Source organism: Pituophis catenifer, unplaced genomic scaffold, assembly GCF_029215685.1.
Source record: "Pituophis catenifer annectens isolate HBS135680 unplaced genomic scaffold, rPitCat1.0.hap2 SCAF_3, whole genome shotgun sequence".
NCBI lineage: Eukaryota > Metazoa > Chordata > Lepidosauria > Squamata > Colubridae > Pituophis > Pituophis catenifer.
In genome coordinates, this window is record NW_027256883.1 from 39,962,533 (window position 1) to 39,984,899 (window position 22,367).

At 36.2% G+C, this 22,367-nt stretch overlaps 1 protein-coding gene across 1 annotated transcript in view; it reads left to right on the forward strand.

Moving 5' to 3' along the window:
- Positions 1–19,147, forward strand: part of CA8 (carbonic anhydrase 8) — a 47,160-nt gene extending 28,013 nt beyond the window's left edge. The window contains exons 4-8 of the mRNA XM_070942262.1: positions 794–889; positions 11,996–12,058; positions 13,729–13,777; positions 18,440–18,552; positions 18,896–19,147. Of these exons, the coding sequence (XP_070798363.1) occupies positions 794–889; positions 11,996–12,058; positions 13,729–13,777; positions 18,440–18,552; positions 18,896–19,147 (573 nt within the window). The remainder of the gene's footprint in view (positions 1–793; positions 890–11,995; positions 12,059–13,728; positions 13,778–18,439; positions 18,553–18,895) is intronic.
- Positions 19,148–22,367: the final 3,220 nt, after the last annotated feature.

Genomic DNA, 22,367 nt, shown 5'->3' on the forward strand with positions numbered 1-22,367 from the left:
CACTTCTGACTAACAAATTTCTTTAGTCGGCGCCATAGATTTTCAATTGCGTTAAGGTCTGGGCTATTCCCAGGCCATTCCAGCAGTGGAATATGATTATCTTGAAACTCCAAAAAAAAGTGTTGTTAGCCATCAAACCTCAAATATACACTTTTCCCAAAAAGTTTGCACAATTTTGGCCACTACTGTATCTGGTATCCCAACAGGTTTCTCTCAACTACTCTGTAAAGACATTAATAAATGCCTTTATTATGCTAAGAGTGCTACAGGTCCTAGGTTGTTGTTTTAATTGTAGTTCTCTTGCTTTTAGGATGTTTGGCAATGCTTTACAATGTTTGTTTAATTGTTTTCATTAAAATGTTAAATGACCTTAGGTCATTGTGTGGAAAGACAAAATAGAAACGCTTCAAAAACAATTTATGTTTTATTTATTCATTAAATTTTTATGCCCCCATCTCCCCTATAATGTGACTATGTGAAAACGATCTTTGCAAGGGTTTCTAATCAGCAACTGCTACAGTGGTGGGTTGCTACCAGTTCGCCCCGAATCGGACAAACTGGTAGTGACGGTGGCCGGAGGCTCCACCCACCCACCTGGACGCTTCTGCGCATGTGCAGAAGCATTGTGTGTGCGCGCAAGTTCCCCGTGAGTGAACCGCTAGCAACAGGTTTTGAAACCTGCCCCTGAACTGCTAGGAAACATCTTGTCCATGCAGTGTCTTTTTGCTACAAATGATCTCTGTGTCTCTCTCCCCTCTCCTCTTTTTGTCTGTCTGTCTATTTCTCTCTCTAGCTCCATCTGATCCACTGGAACACTACCATGTATCACAGTATTGATGAGGCAGTTGGAAAGAAGAATGGTATAGCCATTATTGCCTTATTTGTGCAGGTAATTTTCCTTCTCTGTGCCATGATCATTTATTGTCTCTTAATTGCAGTTTCATTGCAATACTGCCTGATGGGTGAAACTACGGGTGTCAATTCCTCCCTTCAACAGCTATTACAGAAACAAAAGCAGACTGTCATTTATGTCAGTTATACTCTATGTCTTTTGGCAATACAAGCCCCTTTCATTTAAGCTGCAGATGCCACTTAAGTTTATGTTTTATAAGTGAATAAATTGAACTTATAAAAGTTGAACTGTGGTGAACTGAACTCATAATTCCTCTTCAAGCTTTTGGAACAAATATATAAAGAGTCCTTCTGAGGACACTAATTATATGTTTGTTTCAAAAATATTGATGTGTTCATTGACCATACCTTAGGACAACCAGAATCTTGGTCAGTATCCTTGTGGAGGGAGCCTGAATACATACAGTTGTATTATAAGCCTAGTCGCCTTCAATTTGACATTTACCATGCATCAATCAGGATATAGCCAATCCTGGCAGTGGCCTAAAGCAGGGGTCTCCAACCTTGGCAACTTTAAGACTTGGGGATTTCAACTCCCTGAGTTCCACAGGCAGCTTTTCTGTATATCTTTGATGCCATTTTGTGGTTATTTTGATTTGTGTAGTCCATGCACAGTTGGCATAATGCATACTTTCCCCACTCCAGATAGTCTATATTACATACATATTTGTGTTAAATTTATATCCTGTATTTTATCCCGAAGCTCAGACTTGTTTACATACATAAATAAAATTAAGGAGTAATATAACTTACTTCCATTTTTCCTCACATCAATAACCTTATGCTTGTTGGGCTGAGAGAGTGACAGGTTTGAGCTTTGATGGTTGAGGATAGACTAGTTAAGGCATCAAGCTAAAAACTGGAAGACTGTGAGATGTAGTCTCACCTTAGGCATGTAAGCCTGGTTGGGTGAATTTGAGCCGTTCATTCTCTCTCAGCCCAATCCACCTCATAAGGTTGTTGCTGTAGGGAAAATAGAAGGAAAAAGGAAAATTAGATATCTTGACTTATTGATAAAAAAAAAAATAAAGATAATAAATAACTTTTGATGCTATGTAGATGAACTAGGATGCAATTTCTGAGGTTGGGGTAGGTTGGGACCTTTATTCAAGAAAGGTTTATTATGTTTTTGAATTATCCGTTTTGTTTCTTCTTCTGCCAAAAATTAAACTTCCATTTTTCAGAAGCAGTTTCATTATGGGAGTTCTCTAGGACCCCAAAAGGGTTTCTTAAAGTAGTTTTTGGGTTTTGTGTAGCTCCCCAACTTAGAAGACAAATATAATAGAAGTTTGGAAGGGTGAAGGGATCATGGAACATGTCATCTCTGGAACTGCTGTAAACTTCCAATAATAGGATATAGGTGATCGTTGACTTATGGACATTCACTTAATTATGGTTCAAAGCTATGATGGCCTTGGAAAAAGTAACTCATGATCCATATTTGCACTTTCAACCATTGCACACCCCCCGCCACAAGGTCATGTAATCACAATTCATGTTCTTGGCAATTGGCTTATATTTATGACTGTTTTGTAGAGCAATGTGGTCATGATTTGCAACATTTTATGCCAATTTTCGGCAAAGAATACCCATGAGGAAGTTGAATTTGCTTAATGACCTGGTGATTTGCTTAACGCCCATTGAAAAATTATTATAAAAATGAGTCTGATTCAACTTGACTTATGAGGAAAATTCCAGTCCCAATTGTGGTTGTAAATCAAGCATTACCTACAGCAGGGGTGCCAAACTCACATCGTCACAGTGGCATCACGGATGTATCGGGAGCTTTTCCCCCTCGCTAAATTGGGCATGGGTGTGGCCAGCACGTGACATATGTGACCCTTGGGCCGGAAGTTTGACAGCCCTGACCTACAGTGTAATAGTGGATGGCAAATAGAAATGCTTCTTTATGAACCATATTTGAATGCTTTTTTGTAGACTTCTATTTCTCATGTTCTTAAATTCTTTGGAGACTTTGACGTTTGATTGGAAAGATGTATGGTTCTAGTGCAGAGAGGACTGTTAAAAATAATGAAAATTTGGTCTCCTAAAGGACTCTATAATTGCTTTGGAAGCTGTTACCCAATTTCTTCAGATCTAACCTTGGAATTACTCAGAAAGTTAAATTAAATTGTTAAATAAATCTCTTTAATTTATTACTCCATCCCATTCTCGGTTCAATGTAATCTTTTTTTGGCAGGAGAAGTAGGTATTTTTACTTTAATTGAAAATATCTCTTCACTTGATCCTTAAGTGCTGCATGTCCTATGATTAAGAACCAGTTGGATGAATGCCAAATTCATTTCATGGAAAACACACACATTTATAAGTACATGTTATATAATTACGAGCTTCTAGCTACAAATAACAATTGACTATCTAGGATGAGGTACATATTTCCACTTCTGTCAATATATTAAGTCAGTAGTTCCCACAAAAACCACTTTCACAGCTCCAAAATAGAGCTATGTATTATCATGTCCATGATCAACAACAAAAGATAATAAGAGCACAATGATTTTGTATCTCGTTTTATTTATATGAATTGATGCAGCAGAACCATGTCTGTGAATCAGCAGGAGTGCTCTCTGCTGGTAGAACAAAAGAGTTAATTCCTATTTTCCCATGGCCCTCCTCCACATCATTAAATTTTGTTCAGATAGAACCTTCTTTTAATGGTGCTGGGGAAATTTTAAGTACTCTTCAATGAGTGGACTTTTACAGAAATCTTTGATCAACCGAAGGATATGCCTATGCAGTCTGCTGCCTAGGTGCCAATTATTAACAAGCAACTTCAAGACCCCTCCTTTCTCCTCTAAGGGCTCTGTATATTTTAATGAGGATCTGCATAGCCCTTCAAGCAAATGATAATTCACAGTCATCGCTGCCAGAATTCTACATGAACATATGGAGTTGTGCATGTTTGTGGGATATTTAACAGTTGTAGATATTTGAATAGCTTTTTATCAAGGCTTGAGTCAAAACAGCCCAATTAGATTTTATGCTGATTAATAAAAACAATAATATTAATCAAAGGTTTCTATTTATATGTTGGCCTCTCTAGTATCTATCATTTTCATATTGTGGCTTGGATTCAGAATGAAAGTTTCATTCTTATGAATGAAATGCTGTCCACGTTTTAGAGCTGCTTCTACCTCATAATCACTTGGATGTATTTGCAACTCAATTACCGGTAGTTACATGGTTCTAGTGTTTTATTCTTATGGCCAAACCAAGCAAAATCCAACTAAACTGAGCACAGCAAATGTGCAAGATGTTGGTGAAGGTTGTTTAACTTATGCAAATGTTTCCTGCCCAGTTCATGCCTTTAAATCAGCTTCCAAAGTGTGCTTATATTTTTCATTTTTTTAATATCCAAAATTTTGAGAACAACCTTAATTTTGTGTAATAATCTGATGGAGTTTTGAATGTTCTCTCATTTCCCTTCCCAGAAACTGCACACTTTAACATGAAAAGAATAGAAACTTAACTTCTGAACCTCTTAAGAGCCTTGGTAGTACAGGGGTTTAAGGCACCCTGTTATTAAGCTGGTTATTAAGACCAGCTGCCTGCAATTACTGCAGGGTTCGAATCTCGCCAAGGCTCAAGGTCGACTCAGCCTTCCATCCTTTCTAAGGTAGGTGAAATGAGGACTCAGTTTGTGGGGGCAATAAGCCGACTTTGTATAAATATACAAAAGGATGAAGGCTATTGCTGAGCACATTGTAAGCCGCCCTGAGTCTTCGGAGAAGGGCGGCATATAAATCAAATTTAAAAAAAAAACAAAAACAAAAACAAAAAACACATCCAACCAAAGAGAAGCGATCCCTATTCTGTGTAACTGATTCCATAATCAAACTGTATTCTGTAGTATAGCACAGAGGTGTCAAACTCAATTTGAGGGCAGCATCAGGGTTGTTTAACCTTGAGGGGCCAGGGTGTGTGCGGCCAGGGGGCGTGGCCAGCTCGACAGCACTCATTGAGGCTCTTTTTGGCCGTGGTGGCCTCCTACAAACCTCTGCCAGTGAAAACGGAGCTTGGGGAGGCTGCACGAAGCCTGTCTGAGCTCTGTTTTCGCTGGCAGAGGCACCGCGAGCCAGTCCTTTGCTGTTTCCAGGACGGGCTCGCGGGCCTTGAGTTTGACATCCCTGTTATAGAGGTTTTATTTTCAGTTGGATTGTGCTCTTCTGTCATTTTAATCTGCTACTTTACATCCAAACCTTTGTTTTTTTAAAAAATATTTTTATTAATTAAGTATAATAAAAATAATAAATCCAAACTTAGCACTAAGAACACTATTCACCAAGCATTCCATTTATTCTCATGTGTTCTTTATTACTGTTACACATTTCTATAGACCATCATTTATCTACACCAGTGTTTCTCAATCTTGGTAGCTTGAAGATGGGTGGACTTCAACTCCCAGAATCCCCCAGCCAGCAGCGCTGGCTAGGGGATTCTGGGAGTTGAAGTCCACCCATCTTCAAGCTTCCAAGGTTGAGAAACACTGATCTACACAGATCCAGAAGAGGTATACTTTCAGTCCCCTCTATCTTCCCATTTTTCTGATAACTCTTAGAAGGTTTTCTGTCATATACCTGATCCATATTCTTGGCATACACCACAATTCATCAGCATTTGTTTAAGTTCTTTATAACAGTGAATTATCAGTTTCTCTTTGTCTTTTATAGAACAAAGTTGTATCTGATGCTGTCTCTGATTCTGCGGTATCCGTTTTTTTCCTTGAATAGTCTGCCTTATCTTCAAGGATCTAAAACCTGTTTTTTTGGGGTTTTTTTTAGTTACAGCAGTGTAGAATGCCTTTTCTGTCCTTTGCTACTGGCTGTTACTCTAATCCGCTGTCCTTGTTTCTCTACCAGCCCCCCCCCCTTTATTGAGAGTTTCTCCTATTATGTGTTTCTGTTGTGGGGGATTCATTTTCTTTAATTGATACATCATTTTATCATTCAAAGTATGATTACCATTTGCTATCCTGAACCGTTGGTTTGTCCTCAACGACTGCTATGAACTTGCTTTTGCTTCAAATACTATTTTCAGGCAGGAAGACAATTATGCCACAAGCATTGTGGGTCTTAATAGCCTATAGTTGTTTATTAATCTTCATTTTTGCTTCTTAGGATACCATTGATATTAAAACTTTTATTTGTTCTTTTTCCCTTCTTGGTGTCTCACATTAGCTGATCGAACTTAACTTACTAGCATTCCCTTTAACTCATTCCTTGGAACCTTATATTCTTCATGTCTCTGCCAACATTTATTTATCCATTCAGTTTCATTCAATTCAATTCATTCAGTTTGTCAAGTCTGGCACACTAACAAAGGATCCTAGATCTGGAGATTTTTTAAAAATCCCATTCAAACTCAGTGTGGAATAGTTTTTTTTTTTTTTTCTAATTCATACACACGTACATGCTTGCAATTAAGACATCATGGAATAACATAATAAATATACACAAGACATGTGTTTTATATACAATTATATAAAAAGGTGGGATTAAAAAATCTAATAATACTCATGATACTCATGACCTGTATAGAATTGTGATATATATAATATCTGCATGGAATCTTCAAGTGCTGATTGTGCAGTTACTTTATAGCCTGTGTTGCATCATAGATAAGAAGTCCACGGCAGTTTATACCTTACTCAGTAAAGAATCATGCAAGGTTGTCTTGGATAATTAAATTACTCTTTCCTATTCTTCCCGACCCACTGAGTTTTATTTCCTTTTTTTCTCTGTTTTGTCTTTTCATAGCATATGTAAGTTAAATGAGGAAAGGACAAAACAGAGAAGAAAGAAATAAGACTCAGCATACCAAGAGTAGTGCAGACTAAGACCTTAAATCCAAGTACACTGTAAAATACTCTGGATAAGTCTGGTAGTTACTTCCTTGCAACCTATCAAATAGCATTCTTGTTGTGAGGATATAGTAGCGGTAAGTTCCCATGAACTCTTTAGAAGGAAGATGGTTTTTCATGTAAGAAACAATAACACGAATGTTTTGAATTTCACGTAAGAATAATAGCATATATACATAATGTATAACATTACTTGTTTTTAGTTTGATATACCAAAGTGTCAGAGAATAATGTGTTGTTTAATCTATTTCAAAGGTAGAATAACCCCTGTTAGGTTCAGCTTGCAGCGTACTCCTAACTTGTTGGTCAGGCAATATCTGTTTCTTTAAGAAACAACTGAGCCATGTAATCAGGGTTTGCTGAACCCTGTAATTAGGCTACAGTGCATAAATAAGCAGCACAGAGAAGCGTTCGTTCTTCCTGGTTCTTCCTGCTTCTTCCGGATTGATATCTGATTGTATCCTGTTGCTTACTGAGTCTGTTATATGGTACTGTATACCAATAGTTACTAAAGCCTGTTTGCTTTGGTAAGGGAAGATACTTACTGGACTGATATTACTGTTTATGACCTTGGACTGTTTTACTTACATCGAGACTGTTTGTTATCTATAAAAGTATTTTTCTCACACGCGCTGGACGTTTATCTCCTTCCCTGTGTGTTTCTGCTCTGCTCGTTGCACAAGCAACAAATACTTTTTACACACCCCCTAACATTGGTTATGGGCCCAGAACGTGCCAGGGCTCTTTAATTTGTTTTTGTGGAAGTGAGAAGTGCAGGCAGTGGGTGTAGTAGTCAAGATGATGGCTTTTGAGCAAGGTACAAGTTATTCTACTATAACCCGGTTGGATGGAACAAACTATGTTACCTGGTCCACAAAATGCTGTCTACTTTTGCGAAAAGAAGGACTGTGGGACATGGTTAATAATCCACCGGACATAACTGCATTGAATGCTGCTGACGAAGAAGATGCCAAAAAGATAGCGAAGTTTCACAGGGACAACGAGCGTGCTTTATGCATCATTGGCCTGACACTGGGAGACCAGCAACTTGTCCATTTCCGGGGCGAAGAGTCTGCTGCGAGGTGTTGGTCAAAGCTAAAGAAGCTCTACGTTCGTGACTCTGTGGGTGTCCATATCTACCTGACACGGAAATTATTTCGCTTACATCTTCAGAAAGAAGGAGACATGATGGCTCACCTGGACTCCATGACAGGGCTTTTCCAGGAGCTACATGAGAAAGACCTTGTGTTTACTGAACTGCAGCAAGTTTATATTATTCTTTCATCGTTGGATGACAATTATGACTCTTTTGTTTCATCATTAGAAGTATTGTCTAGAGATGAACTAACATTGGCCAGTATAACTGGTAGGTTACTGGATGAGGCCAAACGTAGGCAAGAACGAGACCAGTTAAGGATGCAACAGCAACCAAAAGTGGAAGCTGTATATGAGAATGTCAATATTGTTAAACGCTGTTATGCTTGTGGGGCTAAGGGGCACATTGCAAAATATTGTAATAATAAGAAAGTGTCTGCTAGAAACTCTGCTAAACCCAGGAAAGGGTGTAATTTAGCAACCAGTTCATCTAATAATATAAAAGATGATTGGTGGGTGATTGATAGCGGTGCCTCTCAATCCATAGCAAAAAACAGAAAACTGTTTCTAAACATGAAGAAAAGTACTAAAAAGGTCAAATTAGCTAATGGCTGGAATGTGACTGTAGCTGGGGAGGGACTTGTTCAATGTTCTACTAGTAAGCACCCTTTACCCATGCTTTATATCCCTAGTTTGAAATATAACCTTTTATCTATAAAGTCATTGCTACATTCTGGGTTTACAGTAACTTTTAAAAACAACAAATGTTTGCTGGAATGTGAAGGCACTGTAGTTACTGCAGAATTAGAAAACGACTTATTTGTCATTAGGGATAAGTCATTACTGTTAGTTCAGTCAAAAGCTAAATTTGGAAATGTAAAGCCTCATGATGAATGCGTACATTTATTACATAGAAGACTTGGTCATCTGAATTTCAGGTTGTTGAATTCGACTGTTAAGCAGTCTAACGGCATCAATTTAAGGGCTTGCAGCAAATACCTGAACTGTAATACTTGTAACCAGCATAAAAGCAAAGTTACACCTGCAAACCGCTGCAATGGGTTTAAAACAACTAAACCTTTGGAGGTAGTCTTTTTAGACTTAATAGGGCCAAAGAAACCCAGTTTAGGGGGAGCATGCTATATTTTGAGTATAGTTGATCACTTTACTAGATATGGTTTTTGCTACCTTATGAAGTCCAAAAGTGATACGTTCCAATGTATCACAAATTGGCTTCGTTTTGTAGAAAGGAAGCAGAGGTTTAAGGTGAAATGCATTGTTACTGACAATGGAACTGAGTTTACTAACCATCAGTTGGCTAAGTTTTTGAAGGAAGCTGGGATACAGCATAAACGTTCTGCCCCTTTCCGGCCAGAACATAATGCATATATTGAACGAAGAGGCCAGACCCTACAAGCTATGACTAGGACTATGCTGGCTGATGCTTGTTTACCTGATAAATTGTGGGGAGAAGCAATACTATGTGCCAATCATATTTTAAATAATGTGGTGCACTCCTCTACAGGAAAAATACCTTTTACTTTATGGCACGGGAGGAAGCCTGATTTAAGTTATATACATACTTTTGGTGCACCAGCCTGGGTGCATATACCGGTTAGTCAGAGAAGGAAGGACCAACAGAGAGCAAAGAGAATGATTTTTGTTGGCTATGAGGCTAACCATAGGTCCTATAGGTTCTGGGAAAAAGGAACAACAAAAGTTTTGTGTAGCACTAATGCTAAATTCCTAGAACATGAAGGCTGGGACAGGTTAGAAAAAGCAGACTATGGTTTTACAGATGTGGATGTTAAGGTAGACCATATTCCTAATGATAGTTCATCTGAGATGGATGATAAACCATCTATTAAGGTGGAAGAACAGGAACAGGAATTAGGGTTAGGGGAGGATGAACCCAATATACCTGATGTTAGTCCTGTTATGCCTAGACGATCTTCCAGGGACCGGCATCCACCAGATCGCTATAAAGCCACAGTGGTTTGCCAAGTAGATATCGAACCATCCAGTTATCATGATATAAAATTATATCCAGAAAAGGAGCAAAAAGCCTGGCAAGAGGCAATGGATAGAGAAATTGATTCTTTGAAGAGGCTTGGTGTCTATGAAGTTGTAAGAATACCACCAAATGAGAAACTTATAGGCTGTAGGTGGGTCTATAAGGTAAAGAAAAGTGTAGATGGGGTAGTAACCCATAAAGCTCGGCTTGTTGCACAAGGGTTCTCACAGACAGATAGAGACTATGACGAGGTTTTTGCTCCAAGTCTACGAGCGAGCACTTTGAGAACGATGCTTGTTTGGGCAGCTAGAAATAAATGCTCTATTACTCATATAGATGTCGAGACAGCCTACTTGAACGCTCCGTTGAGGCATCCAATATATATGAAGAAACCTCCTGGTTATGATACACAGGATAGAACTGAGTGTTGGAGGCTACAAAAAAGCCTATATGGTTTAAGGCAATCAGGTTACGAGTGGAACCAATGTATAGTGCAGGAATTACATAACATTGGGTTCTATGAGGGCGTAGCAGATAAATGTCTGTTTAAAAAAGAACAGGATGGATGTGTTTCATTCTTGTTACTCTTTACAGACGACATTGCCATAATTACCAGAACTGACGCTGAGGCCAGAGAGATTATCGGTCAGTTGCAAACAAAATTTAAACTTAGAAATCTAGGACAGATACGGCATTATCTAGGGCTGGATATCCTGAAAACATCTAGAGGATTTAAAATTTCACAATCTAATAAGATCTGCAAATTGTTGAAAAAATATGGGATGGAATTATGTAAACCTGCCAAGACTCCTATGGCACAGGAATTCCAACAGGATAGTTTGCAGAGTCCACAGTTCAGTAAAGAACTGTATCAATCATTAATAGGCAGTTTGTCGTATTTGAGCAACTGGACACGGCCTGATATAGCTTTTAGTGTTAATCAACTAGCACAATATAGTTCAGAGCCTACTGATAGGCATTGGCAGGCTGCAAAACGTATTCTTAGATATCTTAAAAGAACATTGCATTTTGCTATGTATTTAGAACCTAATGCCAATATGATGTTAAAGGCATATGCTGATGCCAGTTTTGCCAGAAAATCTACGTCTGGAATAGCAATCATGTTGGATAACTGCCTGATTGGATGGAAATCAATTCGCCAGAAACACATCAGTTTGTCTACCATGGAAGCGGAATTTTCTTGTCTATCACTTACATGTACTGAACTGATTTATTATAAACAGTTGATGGAAGATATTGGATTCAAAATGGATTATCCTATTACGGTTTATGAGGATAACCAGGCAGCCATTAAAATGGCAACGAATCTTGCTGTAAAGACAAGGACTAAATACACTGATATACGTTATCTGAATGTTCGGCAATGTGTTAAGGATAACATGATTACATTGGAATATTGCGCATCAGAGGACAATATTGCCGACAATTTTACCAAAGCGCATGGTGCCATTAAACACACCAATTGTTGTGAAAGATTTGGATTAAGAATCTGAAATGTAACTGATACCACTGTACAATGTATGATTTGGATGTGTATTTTTGTTTCTGTATCTATTGTGTATATTGTCCTGCCCAATGGGGAGAATGTTAGGTTCAGCTTGCAGCGTACTCCTAACTTGTTGGTCAGGCAATATCTGTTTCTTTAAGAAACAACTGAGCCATGTAATCAGGGTTTGCTGAACCCTGTAATTAGGCTACAGTGCATAAATAAGCAGCACAGAGAAGCGTTCGTTCTTCCTGGTTCTTCCTGCTTCTTCCGGATTGATATCTGATTGTATCCTGTTGCTTACTGAGTCTGTTATATGGTACTGTATACCAATAGTTACTAAAGCCTGTTTGCTTTGGTAAGGGAAGATACTTACTGGACTGATATTACTGTTTATGACCTTGGACTGTTTTACTTACATCGAGACTGTTTGTTATCTATAAAAGTATTTTTCTCACACGCGCTGGACGTTTATCTCCTTCCCTGTGTGTTTCTGCTCTGCTCGTTGCACAAGCAACAAATACTTTTTACACACCCCCTAACAACCCCTATTATATTTCAGTATTTATTATTGGTTTTATTTCAGATAGGAAAGGAACATTCAGGCCTAAAGGCTGTGACTGAGATTCTGCAAGACATTCAGTATAAGGTAAAATATCTTCAATATACAGTTGGGGATCAGGGACTTAATGTGATCTGAATTTGTGCATGGAATGTATAGCAGTCATTTATTTAATTTACTTATACTTCTCTTTTCTCCTCAACTAAATATTCAAAATATTGAAATATCAATTGCAATTCTATGTTAAAAATCACATTTGACATTAACATTGATTAATAAAAAAGAGAAACATCTTTATAATCAAGACAAGAGGCAGCTAAAATGTAAACTTTAATTTGATAACAATGAAAATATGCTTAATTTGCAAATATGCTTCCAGTTTAGAAGCCATAAACAACTTTAGAGATTTTAATGTTTTTAGTGTTTTAATGTTTCTACTGTTTTTATTGTTTTAAACTGTTTTTAGGATTTTAATTGTAATATATGTTTTTGAATTTTGAGCTGCCCAAAGTCATTTACTATAGAAATCAATCAATCAAACAAACAAACAAACAAACAAACAAACTAAGCTAAAAATCTATAAGCGCTCCAAAATAGGGACCTGCTTTTACAGGTGTAGTAAAAGTAAGCTATCTCACAATTCCCAATTCCAGTTTACCATGAACATGTCTATTTTATCTGGATTTAACTGTAATTTGTTCTGTGTCTTCTAGTTATTATTGAACTCCCTGAAAACCCATCTTTTTCAGCAAGCCGGGTTGGCTTAAGAAGAAATTTTTAAATTCTTTTAATTAGTCTGTGATTCTTAACTTTCGGGCCAAAATTTATATATATTTTTAAATGTTTTAATATTTGTATTCTATGTTTTTTATCTTGGCTGTACACCGCCCTGAGTCCTCAGGGAGAAGGGCGGTATATAAATTGGAAATTAAATTAAATTAAATTAAATTAAACTTAGGCAATTATATATGGTAGTAGCATTGTTGGATTTGGATTCTAAAATTCTATAGGCCTACTGTTGATACCCCTTCCAAAAGCCTGGATGACCCTACCCCCACCCCAAATAATCTTGAACAGAAGGGAAGCAAAATGAAATCATATGGCTCATCATACCTCAGTATCAACATACCTTCAGAGCTTGGCTTGAGAGAAAGGAATAGAACTCTTGCAAAATAATGACCTCAAAGATCAATCTTTCCAGACAGTCCAAAACTAGACAGTTCGTGAATAGTCTTCTACTATAGCCCTGTGTAGGAATTTTAGATACTGAACCTGCAGTAAACATTTACAGTAGGGAAGATTTTCCAGACACTTTGTAATTATATTGGTTTCCATGTTGCTAGAATTGGATTATGTGAAACATTTAATTGTACGTTTTGAAGATTCTACATTTGTAGTATCCAAACAGTCCTCTCTAGATCAAGTCATTATTTTCAATTAAGAGTATTTCAATTTTCAATCAAATTTCAATCATTTCGATATTGTCAGAGATTGATAGATATCCTAAGGGTAATCAAGTCCATCCTGAACATGTGACATTTTGAATGAACCTACCTTCCTTCCTTTCTTCCTTCCTTCCTTCCTTCCTTCCTTCCTTCCTTCCTTCCTTCCTTCCTTCCTTCCTTCCTTCTTTCCTTCCTTCCTTCCTTCCTTCCTTCCTTTTAAAGTACTGCAGAAATTACAATCCACTTTTCCCTAAATTCACAACTTTTTTTGTTTAAAAACTAAAAACAATCTGGATTCTATTAACTTTTCAGGGCAACTCCAAGACAATACCTTGCTTCAATCCCAACACATTATTACCAGGTGAGTACTTTTCTTTGTGCCACAATTTTTTGTGCACACTAAACACTTGCTTTTTAGTTTTGTTAATAGCTAGAGTCTAAAAATGGGATATGAATCAAATTAAACTGCTGTCAAGTTATCAACTTTGACCAACAGTTTTGACTTAACTGAATTGTTAACAAATATAGCTCTGAACACAAAACACTTCAGCGTTCTGTAATAACTAGTTATACTGTATATTGAGGCTGCAGCTTCAGCTAGTCATTCTCAGAGTAGCAATTCATTCTCATTAAGAGATCATCAGGATGGGAATATTGGTATAGCCCATTATAACAAAAGTCTTGAGGAAAACATTATGTGTGGAATACTCAGCAGGTAACATTTCTACTCTTCACAGAATTGAATCATAGTTTTCAAAACATTTATCCTTGTATTACATCAAAGTATAATACCAAAGAATTCAGGCAGGTAATATCACAGTTGGCAATTATATATATAATAGTTTCACAGTACATTTATTGTGTTCATATTCTGGAATTAATTTTTTTAGGTTGGAAATATAGTAAGTTACTGTTCTTTTTATAGACATATGAAATTATTATGAATGGAATGTATGACGGTTTGTTTTGTTTTGTTTTGTTTTTTGCCCAGGACTACTTAGCAGAATGTAATTGAGGGTTCTGAGTTTTACACTTATATTATCGATGCACCATAACTAAGAAATACATGCTTACAGAGAACTAACTGGACTTGCAGGACATTGTGAGGTCTTGGGACTCTTCCTTTGTCATTGTCCAACTATTGTTGATATTTAAATAAATATGTATTTCTTAACACAATAAATAGTTGAGCACACAAGGTTTCATTAATTAAAAATCATAAATCTCAAATAATATAGGTAAACCTGTTGTAATAGAAAGGTTTGCTGTTTGGAGAAATTACAAAACATCATAATATCCATAAACATTATTTACCATTATTAAAATTAAGAGAAAAAGACATAAAAGAGGTACTTAATTGAAACATAAATCTCCTTATTAGTCATCTAATACCTAGACAGTTAGTATTTTCGAGTGATTCTTTTCTTCATTTCCAAGGACACAGATTTGAGAAATCTGTGACTATAACGGCACATTCTTGGGGCAATGTATCCAGGGGTGAAATGCTACCACTTCACACCGGTTTGGGCGAACCGGTAGTAAAAAAAAGCTACCGTTTCATCTGAACTGGTATTTCCGACAATCAGCTGTGCCGCGTGATTTATATTTGCTAGAAAGTAGGAAATCCTGCTTTCTAGTAAATCTAAATGGCGCAGCACAGCTGTTCTCCTCCCCTCACTGTTCTACTTACCTTCAAAGGGCTGCTTTTTCTATGCGAAGCCCGTGTTTGGTGCACACTGCATGCGCGCACACGCAGCATGTGTTTGGCGTGCACTGTGCATGCGCAGGCAGCGAACCAGTGGCAACTCATGGAGAATTTCACCACTGAATGTATCAATAGATTTCCTTGTAATTAATCCACTTTAAGGTGATGAACATGATGGATGCCATTATGGATAGAATAGATAGAATTATGAGCAAATTCAACTGGGATAAAATAAAGAGTCGCAAAGGAATTAAATCTGATAAAGTCAATGGATTCCATCAATCTCTATATAACTCTGGATCCAGTTTGGTTCTTTTGAACTTTAATTAACTTATCGTGTATGTGTTATGGAATGTTGAGCGATAATAAAATATTGTTAGATTTTGATATTATTTCCAGGCATTTCATAGCATTTTAGAAAAGAACACAAACATTTCATGAATTTTGGTTTTTTTACAAGTTTTCAGCAGTGATGATGATGATGATGATGATGTTGATAATAATAATAATAATAATAATAATAATAATAATAATAATATCTATGCGATTATGGATGAAACGTGTAATAGTGATACCCATTGTAATCGCGGCACTTGGTACCCTGTCCAAGAATTTTATAAAATATATCAACAAATAGCAGCTTCCTGCAATAACATCAGCAGAACTGCAAAAAACTGTGCTACTCAGAACATTGTACATTTTAAGAAGATACTTGGTTGATAACGTATCAACCATTAGTGCCTGTCAATGGTATTTGTGATATCTTTTTAAACATTCAGTTAACTGTGTTTCGTGGTTAATGGATGATGATGATGATAATGATAATGATAATGATAATGATAATAATAATAATAATAATAATAATAATAATAATAATAATAATAACAACAACAACAACAATAATAATAATAATAATAATAATAATAATGGAGGTGAACAAGGGAAACCTCTTGAAAACAATGAGATTGAAAGCAGAATATCAAAAGGGAACAAAAGAAGCCTATGCACAGTCAATAGGACTGTGAAGGAAAGGCAGACACAAAATGGAGCTGGTTGAGATCAGGGAGAAAGAAGAAAGAAACTGGAGGCTTCATTTTGGCTGCTCAAGAACAAGCCTTTCAAACTAATTCCATGAAAACAAAATTCAACATGTCAGTAACAACAGCAAATATTGTTTATGCAATGAGAAAGATGAAACAGTGGTTCATCAGTTATCAGTGGCTGCAGCAAAATTTCACAGACTGATTATCTACAACGTCATGATCAAGTTGCCAAAATCATACATTGCAAGCTTTGCCAGAAGTTTGGGTTTGAATGTAGTAAAAATCACTGGGAACATCAAGTTGACAAAGTTCTTGAAAATGAACAGGTGGAAGTTCCTGTGGAACTTTTGGATCCAAACAGACAAACTTCTGGCCCAAAATATGCCTGACATCACTAAAGTGGAAAAGAAATAAAATTTATTGCTATCACAATACCAGATGATGCACAAATTGAAGAGAAACAGCTACAAAAAATTACGAAATATTGTGATTTCCACATTGAAGTTGAGTGACTGAGGAGGAAGAAATCAATGTTCCAACAGTCATAGGAGCCCTTAGAGCAGGGGTATCAAACTCGCATCGTCATGGCAGCGTCACATGATGTATTGTGATTTTTTTCCATTTGCTAAACTGGGCATGGGTGTGGCCAGCGCATCCGGCCCGCAGGCTGCGAGTTTGACAGCCATGCCTTAGAGCAATGCCCAAAGGATTGCCTTGATACATGGACATTTTGAACTTATTAGCACTGAATATTTTGACTTTGCAAAGAACTATCTATATACTCAGACGTTACCTTAAAAGCTCTTAGGTCCTTGATTGGTACTTGAACTCTTAAGTTTTTACCACTCCAGGCTGTGAATCGAATTGAAGATTAAATCTTAAATAATAATAATATTGAACAGCACCTAATGTCTGATGTTCGTTTGGATTTAAATAACATATTTTCTTCTTAAAGCTACACGATAGATGGTAAAATCGGCCAACAAATTCCAACCCTAGTTTTCATTTGACTTTAAACTTTTTAAACATCTTTTCTAATTTCTACAGTAGCACCAATATTCAGATTAATCTGCACAGTTGTTTGATCTGTAGCTTATAACAACCACCTTCCTCCTCTTTGACCTTCAGCATTATTTGTTTGTAATGGAAGAACACCCTTCATCTGTTTTTAAATTTTGTCCCTGTAGTTTAAGTACATTAGATAATTGCATGACAGTGTTTTTCAACCAAACATGGTAAAGTTTTATACATATTTACTTAGTAATAGATTTCAGTAGGAATTAGATAACTATTTACATGTGAGGAAGCTCTGTTGAACATGGTATGCAAAAGAAAAATGGTTAAGAAGAAAAGGTCAGCAACATTAAATTTGTACACTTGTTTAGGATTATTCTTAAAAGTGAAAGAAGACGATTAAAACTGAAACTGTTAGTAGAGGGTTGGAAATGAAAGCTATGTAGGCATAAAACATCATAAAATCCAATTTGCACAAATATCATACATCCATGTCTTGAGTTCAGTGCAATAGGTGAAGTTTGGATAACTGGGCTATTTCAGAGATTTTTCTTGTTAGAAGTTCATATGAGCCGAGGTGGCACAGTGGTAAGAGTGCAGTACTGCAGCTACTTCAGCTGACTGCTAGTTCAGCAGATCAGTGGATCAAATCTCACCGGCTGAAGGTTGACTCAGCCTTCCATCCTTCCAAAGTGGGTAAAATGAGGACCCAGATTGTTGGGGGCAATATGCTATTTAGTATACTGTCTTTGGTGTAAGCAGCCCAGAGTCCTCGGAGAGTGGGCGGCATAGAAATATGACAAATAAAATAAAATAAAATAAAATAAAATAAAAAAATAAAATAAAATAAAATAAAATAAAATAAAATAAAATAATAAAATAAAATAATAAAATAAAATAAAATAAAATAAAATAAAATAAACATGGATGTCCACAAATTGGAGGTACCAAACTAGAGGAAGCATTGTGGTTGCCCTGCTTTCTGTTTGAAATGTTTCTAATGGAAAGGATTGCTTTTATAAGAACTATCCTCGGAAGCATATCACCTTGTTTTCTGTTGCATTCTGCTAGAAAATCAGTCTACACCAACCTCTATGTGCTGCAAGATGATCTAGGGATCAAATCCTGTAGGTTGCCTTTTATGAGATACATCCTAGAGACTCTGTTTGAACAGCTGTAGGTTGCATGCAGTAAAATGATTTCATTTCTTCAAGTATGTTTACATTATTGCTTTCAAACCAAGGTATTCATTCAATTTCAGATCCACTGCTAAGAGATTATTGGGTGTATGAAGGCTCTCTCACGGTCCCACCCTGCAGTGAAGGTGTTACGTGGATCTTATTTAGATATCCTTTAACTGTATCCCAAATTCAGGTAATGGTTGTTCTTATGACCACAGCCTGAAATTCTCAGTGAAAGGTTACAGCATGCAAATATATTGCAAGGCATTATACTTGCTTTTTCCTGGAAATCTCATTAAATTGACCAGTTTATGGCTTTTAAAATAAAGGTTAAATCATTTGTGTTATTAAAATGGAAAGGTCAGAAACGAAGAACTGTTGTTACCATTTTGTTTGTGTATTATAAAAATAAAAACGTATTATGAAAGAAAAACAGAAAAGTAGAGGGGAAACGAGAAATAAATAAATAAATGCTCAGCAGTTTTCTTTAAAAAAAAAACCTTTATGCCTGTTTCCCTTAAAATAAACACTAGCAGAAGTTTGAACAGATGTGCAAAATAACCTTATTTGTGTACTGGGGACTTAATGCAATACTATCCAGTAGCTGCTGGCTAGTTTTGCTCTCCAGAGCCATTTCAACCAGTGCCAGCATGTTCCATAGCGGACACAGAACTCATGTGAGTCTAGGCGACAATTACATGCAATTCTCTCTTCATGAGAAACTTTGGTTTCTGCCTCTCTGGAAGGACTTTTTTTTTTCATTGACTGATATTTTCTCACTAGCATGACACAGTAATTCTAGAATAATTTTTCTCCTTTTTTTCTGATTTGCTTTTTCTCTCCCATGTTCCAAAAATAAAAGACTGAAACACACTCAAGAAGCTATCTTCATGCATTTCTGATATTTTAATATCCTTTTCCTATTTGAAATGTAACTCCCCATCTCAACTGCAGGGTGAACAATCTGGAGCCCTCCATTATGAATCGAAATAATTTCTGGCTAGAGTTCCATTAGATTTGTTTTCCAACATTTTAAAAAATCTGATCATAAAGAACTTAAATCTTTATTCAGAATGTCAGGTCCTGCTGGAAAAGAAGATACGTTTCAATAGTACACTATATCTAACATTGAATTAATAAATGTATTTTAGTCCTTTTCCTTCACTTTGGGTTTAAAAACTTCATCCATACAAAGGAAAACTACTAAACTGAAAACAAATTCCCTAAAGAAATCATTTGCTTACATTGTCCCAGTGATTCATTTTAAAAGCATATTGTTCTGTGGAAGAGAAGTTTTCCCTGCTTCTCATAAACCCTTTCTTTATTTTTCTGTTTTTAAAAGGTCAATTTTTTCCTGGTTTTTCAAAATTGGGTTATCTCCTTGTGAAATACAAGGGTCATGTTATGATTAAGCAAGAATAGGTTATCAAAGCTTAGTCTTCAGTTAGAATAGCCAGGTGGCTTTGATGTAGTTGGTTCATTTCAGCCTTGTAATCATGTCATAAAACAAAGGAATAGAAACCTGTTGAAATGTTGGCACATTGCCAAGTTCATAATGGATTTTTCCCCCATTTCTATTTTAATCCAATTTCTGTTTGAAACGATCACTAGTTTCATACAGTAAAGTCTGTAATACCTCAAAAGCCTTCCTTAGAATGTTCCAAAAGATGATAAGAAATTGTAAATTTTAATGTGAGAAGAAATTAATTAATGCATGGGAAGTATCTGATAACTTTCTTTAATTTATTTTAGATAATTTTAATTCAGTTTAAATATATTCTTGGTTACATGTTTTTTTTAAAGCTTTGTATGTCATAACAATTGAAATGGTGGGATCAGTGGTGGGTTGCCCCCGGTTCGGACCGGTTCACAAGAACCAGTAGTAAAACCGGTGAGAGGCTCCGCCTCCTGCCCCAGATGTCATCATAGGCGATCTGTGCATGCGCAGAAGCGATCCCATTGCGAACCAGTAGTCAAGGTAAGTAGAACCCAGCCCTGGGTGAGATGTATGTTAAAGAGAGGAAAAATAAATAGAATTTTAAAAAATCTATGTCTTTTAACAGCATAAGTACTAATTGAGGGAGTCAAATGTCCATTTCCTTGTTTTATTAGATAGAAGAGTTTCGAGGACTGAGGAATCATATTAAAGGAGCGGAGCTCCTAGAAGGTTGCGATGGAAATTTAGGAGATAATTTCAGACCAACACAGCCACTTAATGACAGAGTCATAAGGGCTGCTTTCCAGTAATAGAGACAAATAATTAAAAAAAGAAAAATAAATAAAATCAAAATATAGGTAAGTGAAAAATGAAAATACTGACTTGTATAAAATATGACTTCTGTGCTAACTTCAGCATAATTTCCATTAAAGATATATTCATTTCTTTTGGAGAAGTGGAAGTGTATAATATCTGTACATTGTGTTTTGACCAGATTTTTACTGTGATATGAAGTCATTTTTAGAGTCAAAGAATCACAGAGCTGAAAGGGGACATTTATGCCTTAAATCCAATCTTGCACTGTGCAAAAAGTCTTAATATAGGATTCCCTGGCAAATAACAATTTGGCCCCTTTGTTGTAACATATCCAGTGAAAAGGAGCTCATCTCCTCTTTGACTAATAGTTTCCATTTTTGTCAACAAATTGTTCTTACTATTACAGTTTTTTCCCTAATGTTTATATTTCTGAATATTTTTTCCAATACTAGGAAAATATTTCTTAATATTTCTTAATATTTTACTTTAATTTAAATCCATTATTCTGTGTTCTGTACTTTGGAATGGCAGAAAATAAACCTTAATCTTTGTTGGATGCTCTTTTCAGATATTTAAAGAATGGTGTCATGTTCCAGGACCTGCCAATAGTCTTCTCTTCTCAAATTTCTAATTATTGTTGTTGATAACTTTTAGAGCAGGTCCTTATAATGTAGCATATACAGATAATTCTTGACTTAGCAACCATCACTTAACAACTGCTGTGTTCACTTAAAAACCATGGATTCGCTTATCAGCTATTGTGATATATCCTAACAATGATGACAAAAAATGGTAAAATCAAATCTGGTCACTTGATTTATGACCGCAATGACTTAAAACAAGAAATTTACTCCCAATTGTGGTCATATGTTGAGGACTATTTGTAACTACAAATCTAAAAGTAATGAATTTTATTGTTTAACAGGATCACATAACATTAACTATCTCAGGATTTTAAGGTTTGGGGTTTGGAGAAATAAAATAATCCTTATAGCGTGTTTATCTGGAAGCTAGGAGGTTAAGAAATTTATTTTATTTTATTTTAATTTGATTTATATGCCGCCCTTCTCCAGAGACTCAGGGTGGCTTACAATGCGTTAAGCAATAGCCTTCATTCTTTTGTATATTTATACAAAGTCAGCTTATTGCCCCCACAACTGGGTCCTCAATTTACCTACCTTAGAAAGGATGGAAGGCTGAGTCAACCTTGAGCCTTGGCGAGATTCGAACCTGCAGTAATTGCAGGCAGCTGGTCTTAATAACCAGCTTAATAACAGGGTGCCTTAGACCACTGTACTACCAAGGCTCTTTTTAAACAATTTTTAAAAATTGTTTTATGGTGGCAGAGCTATCAGCTCAATGAATTGCCCTGTGCCCAATTTTATGATGGACCAAGCAGCAGAATCTCAAATTGCAATGATAATAATTAGTCTACAAAATGTTGGTCTTATAAATGGTATCATAATTCATATAGTTTTTATTCTCATAATGGGCAAAATAAAGGGGGTGGCTAAATTATTAAATTCTACAAGATCCCTTTCCTTAATCTTGTTTCTTCAGCAGTTCTGGGTGCAACAAGACAAGATGGTAGAGCTCCATTTTTTATATTCTGTTCAAAGCAACTTCAGGAAATGCATTGGGAGCACAATACTGAGAAAGATGAAAAGTAATGTTTTTCCCATTGCACCATTTTTAAATGTAAACCCTCTCAGTTGTTGCTCTTTGTTTTATTAGGGAATAAATGTTTTTCAGTG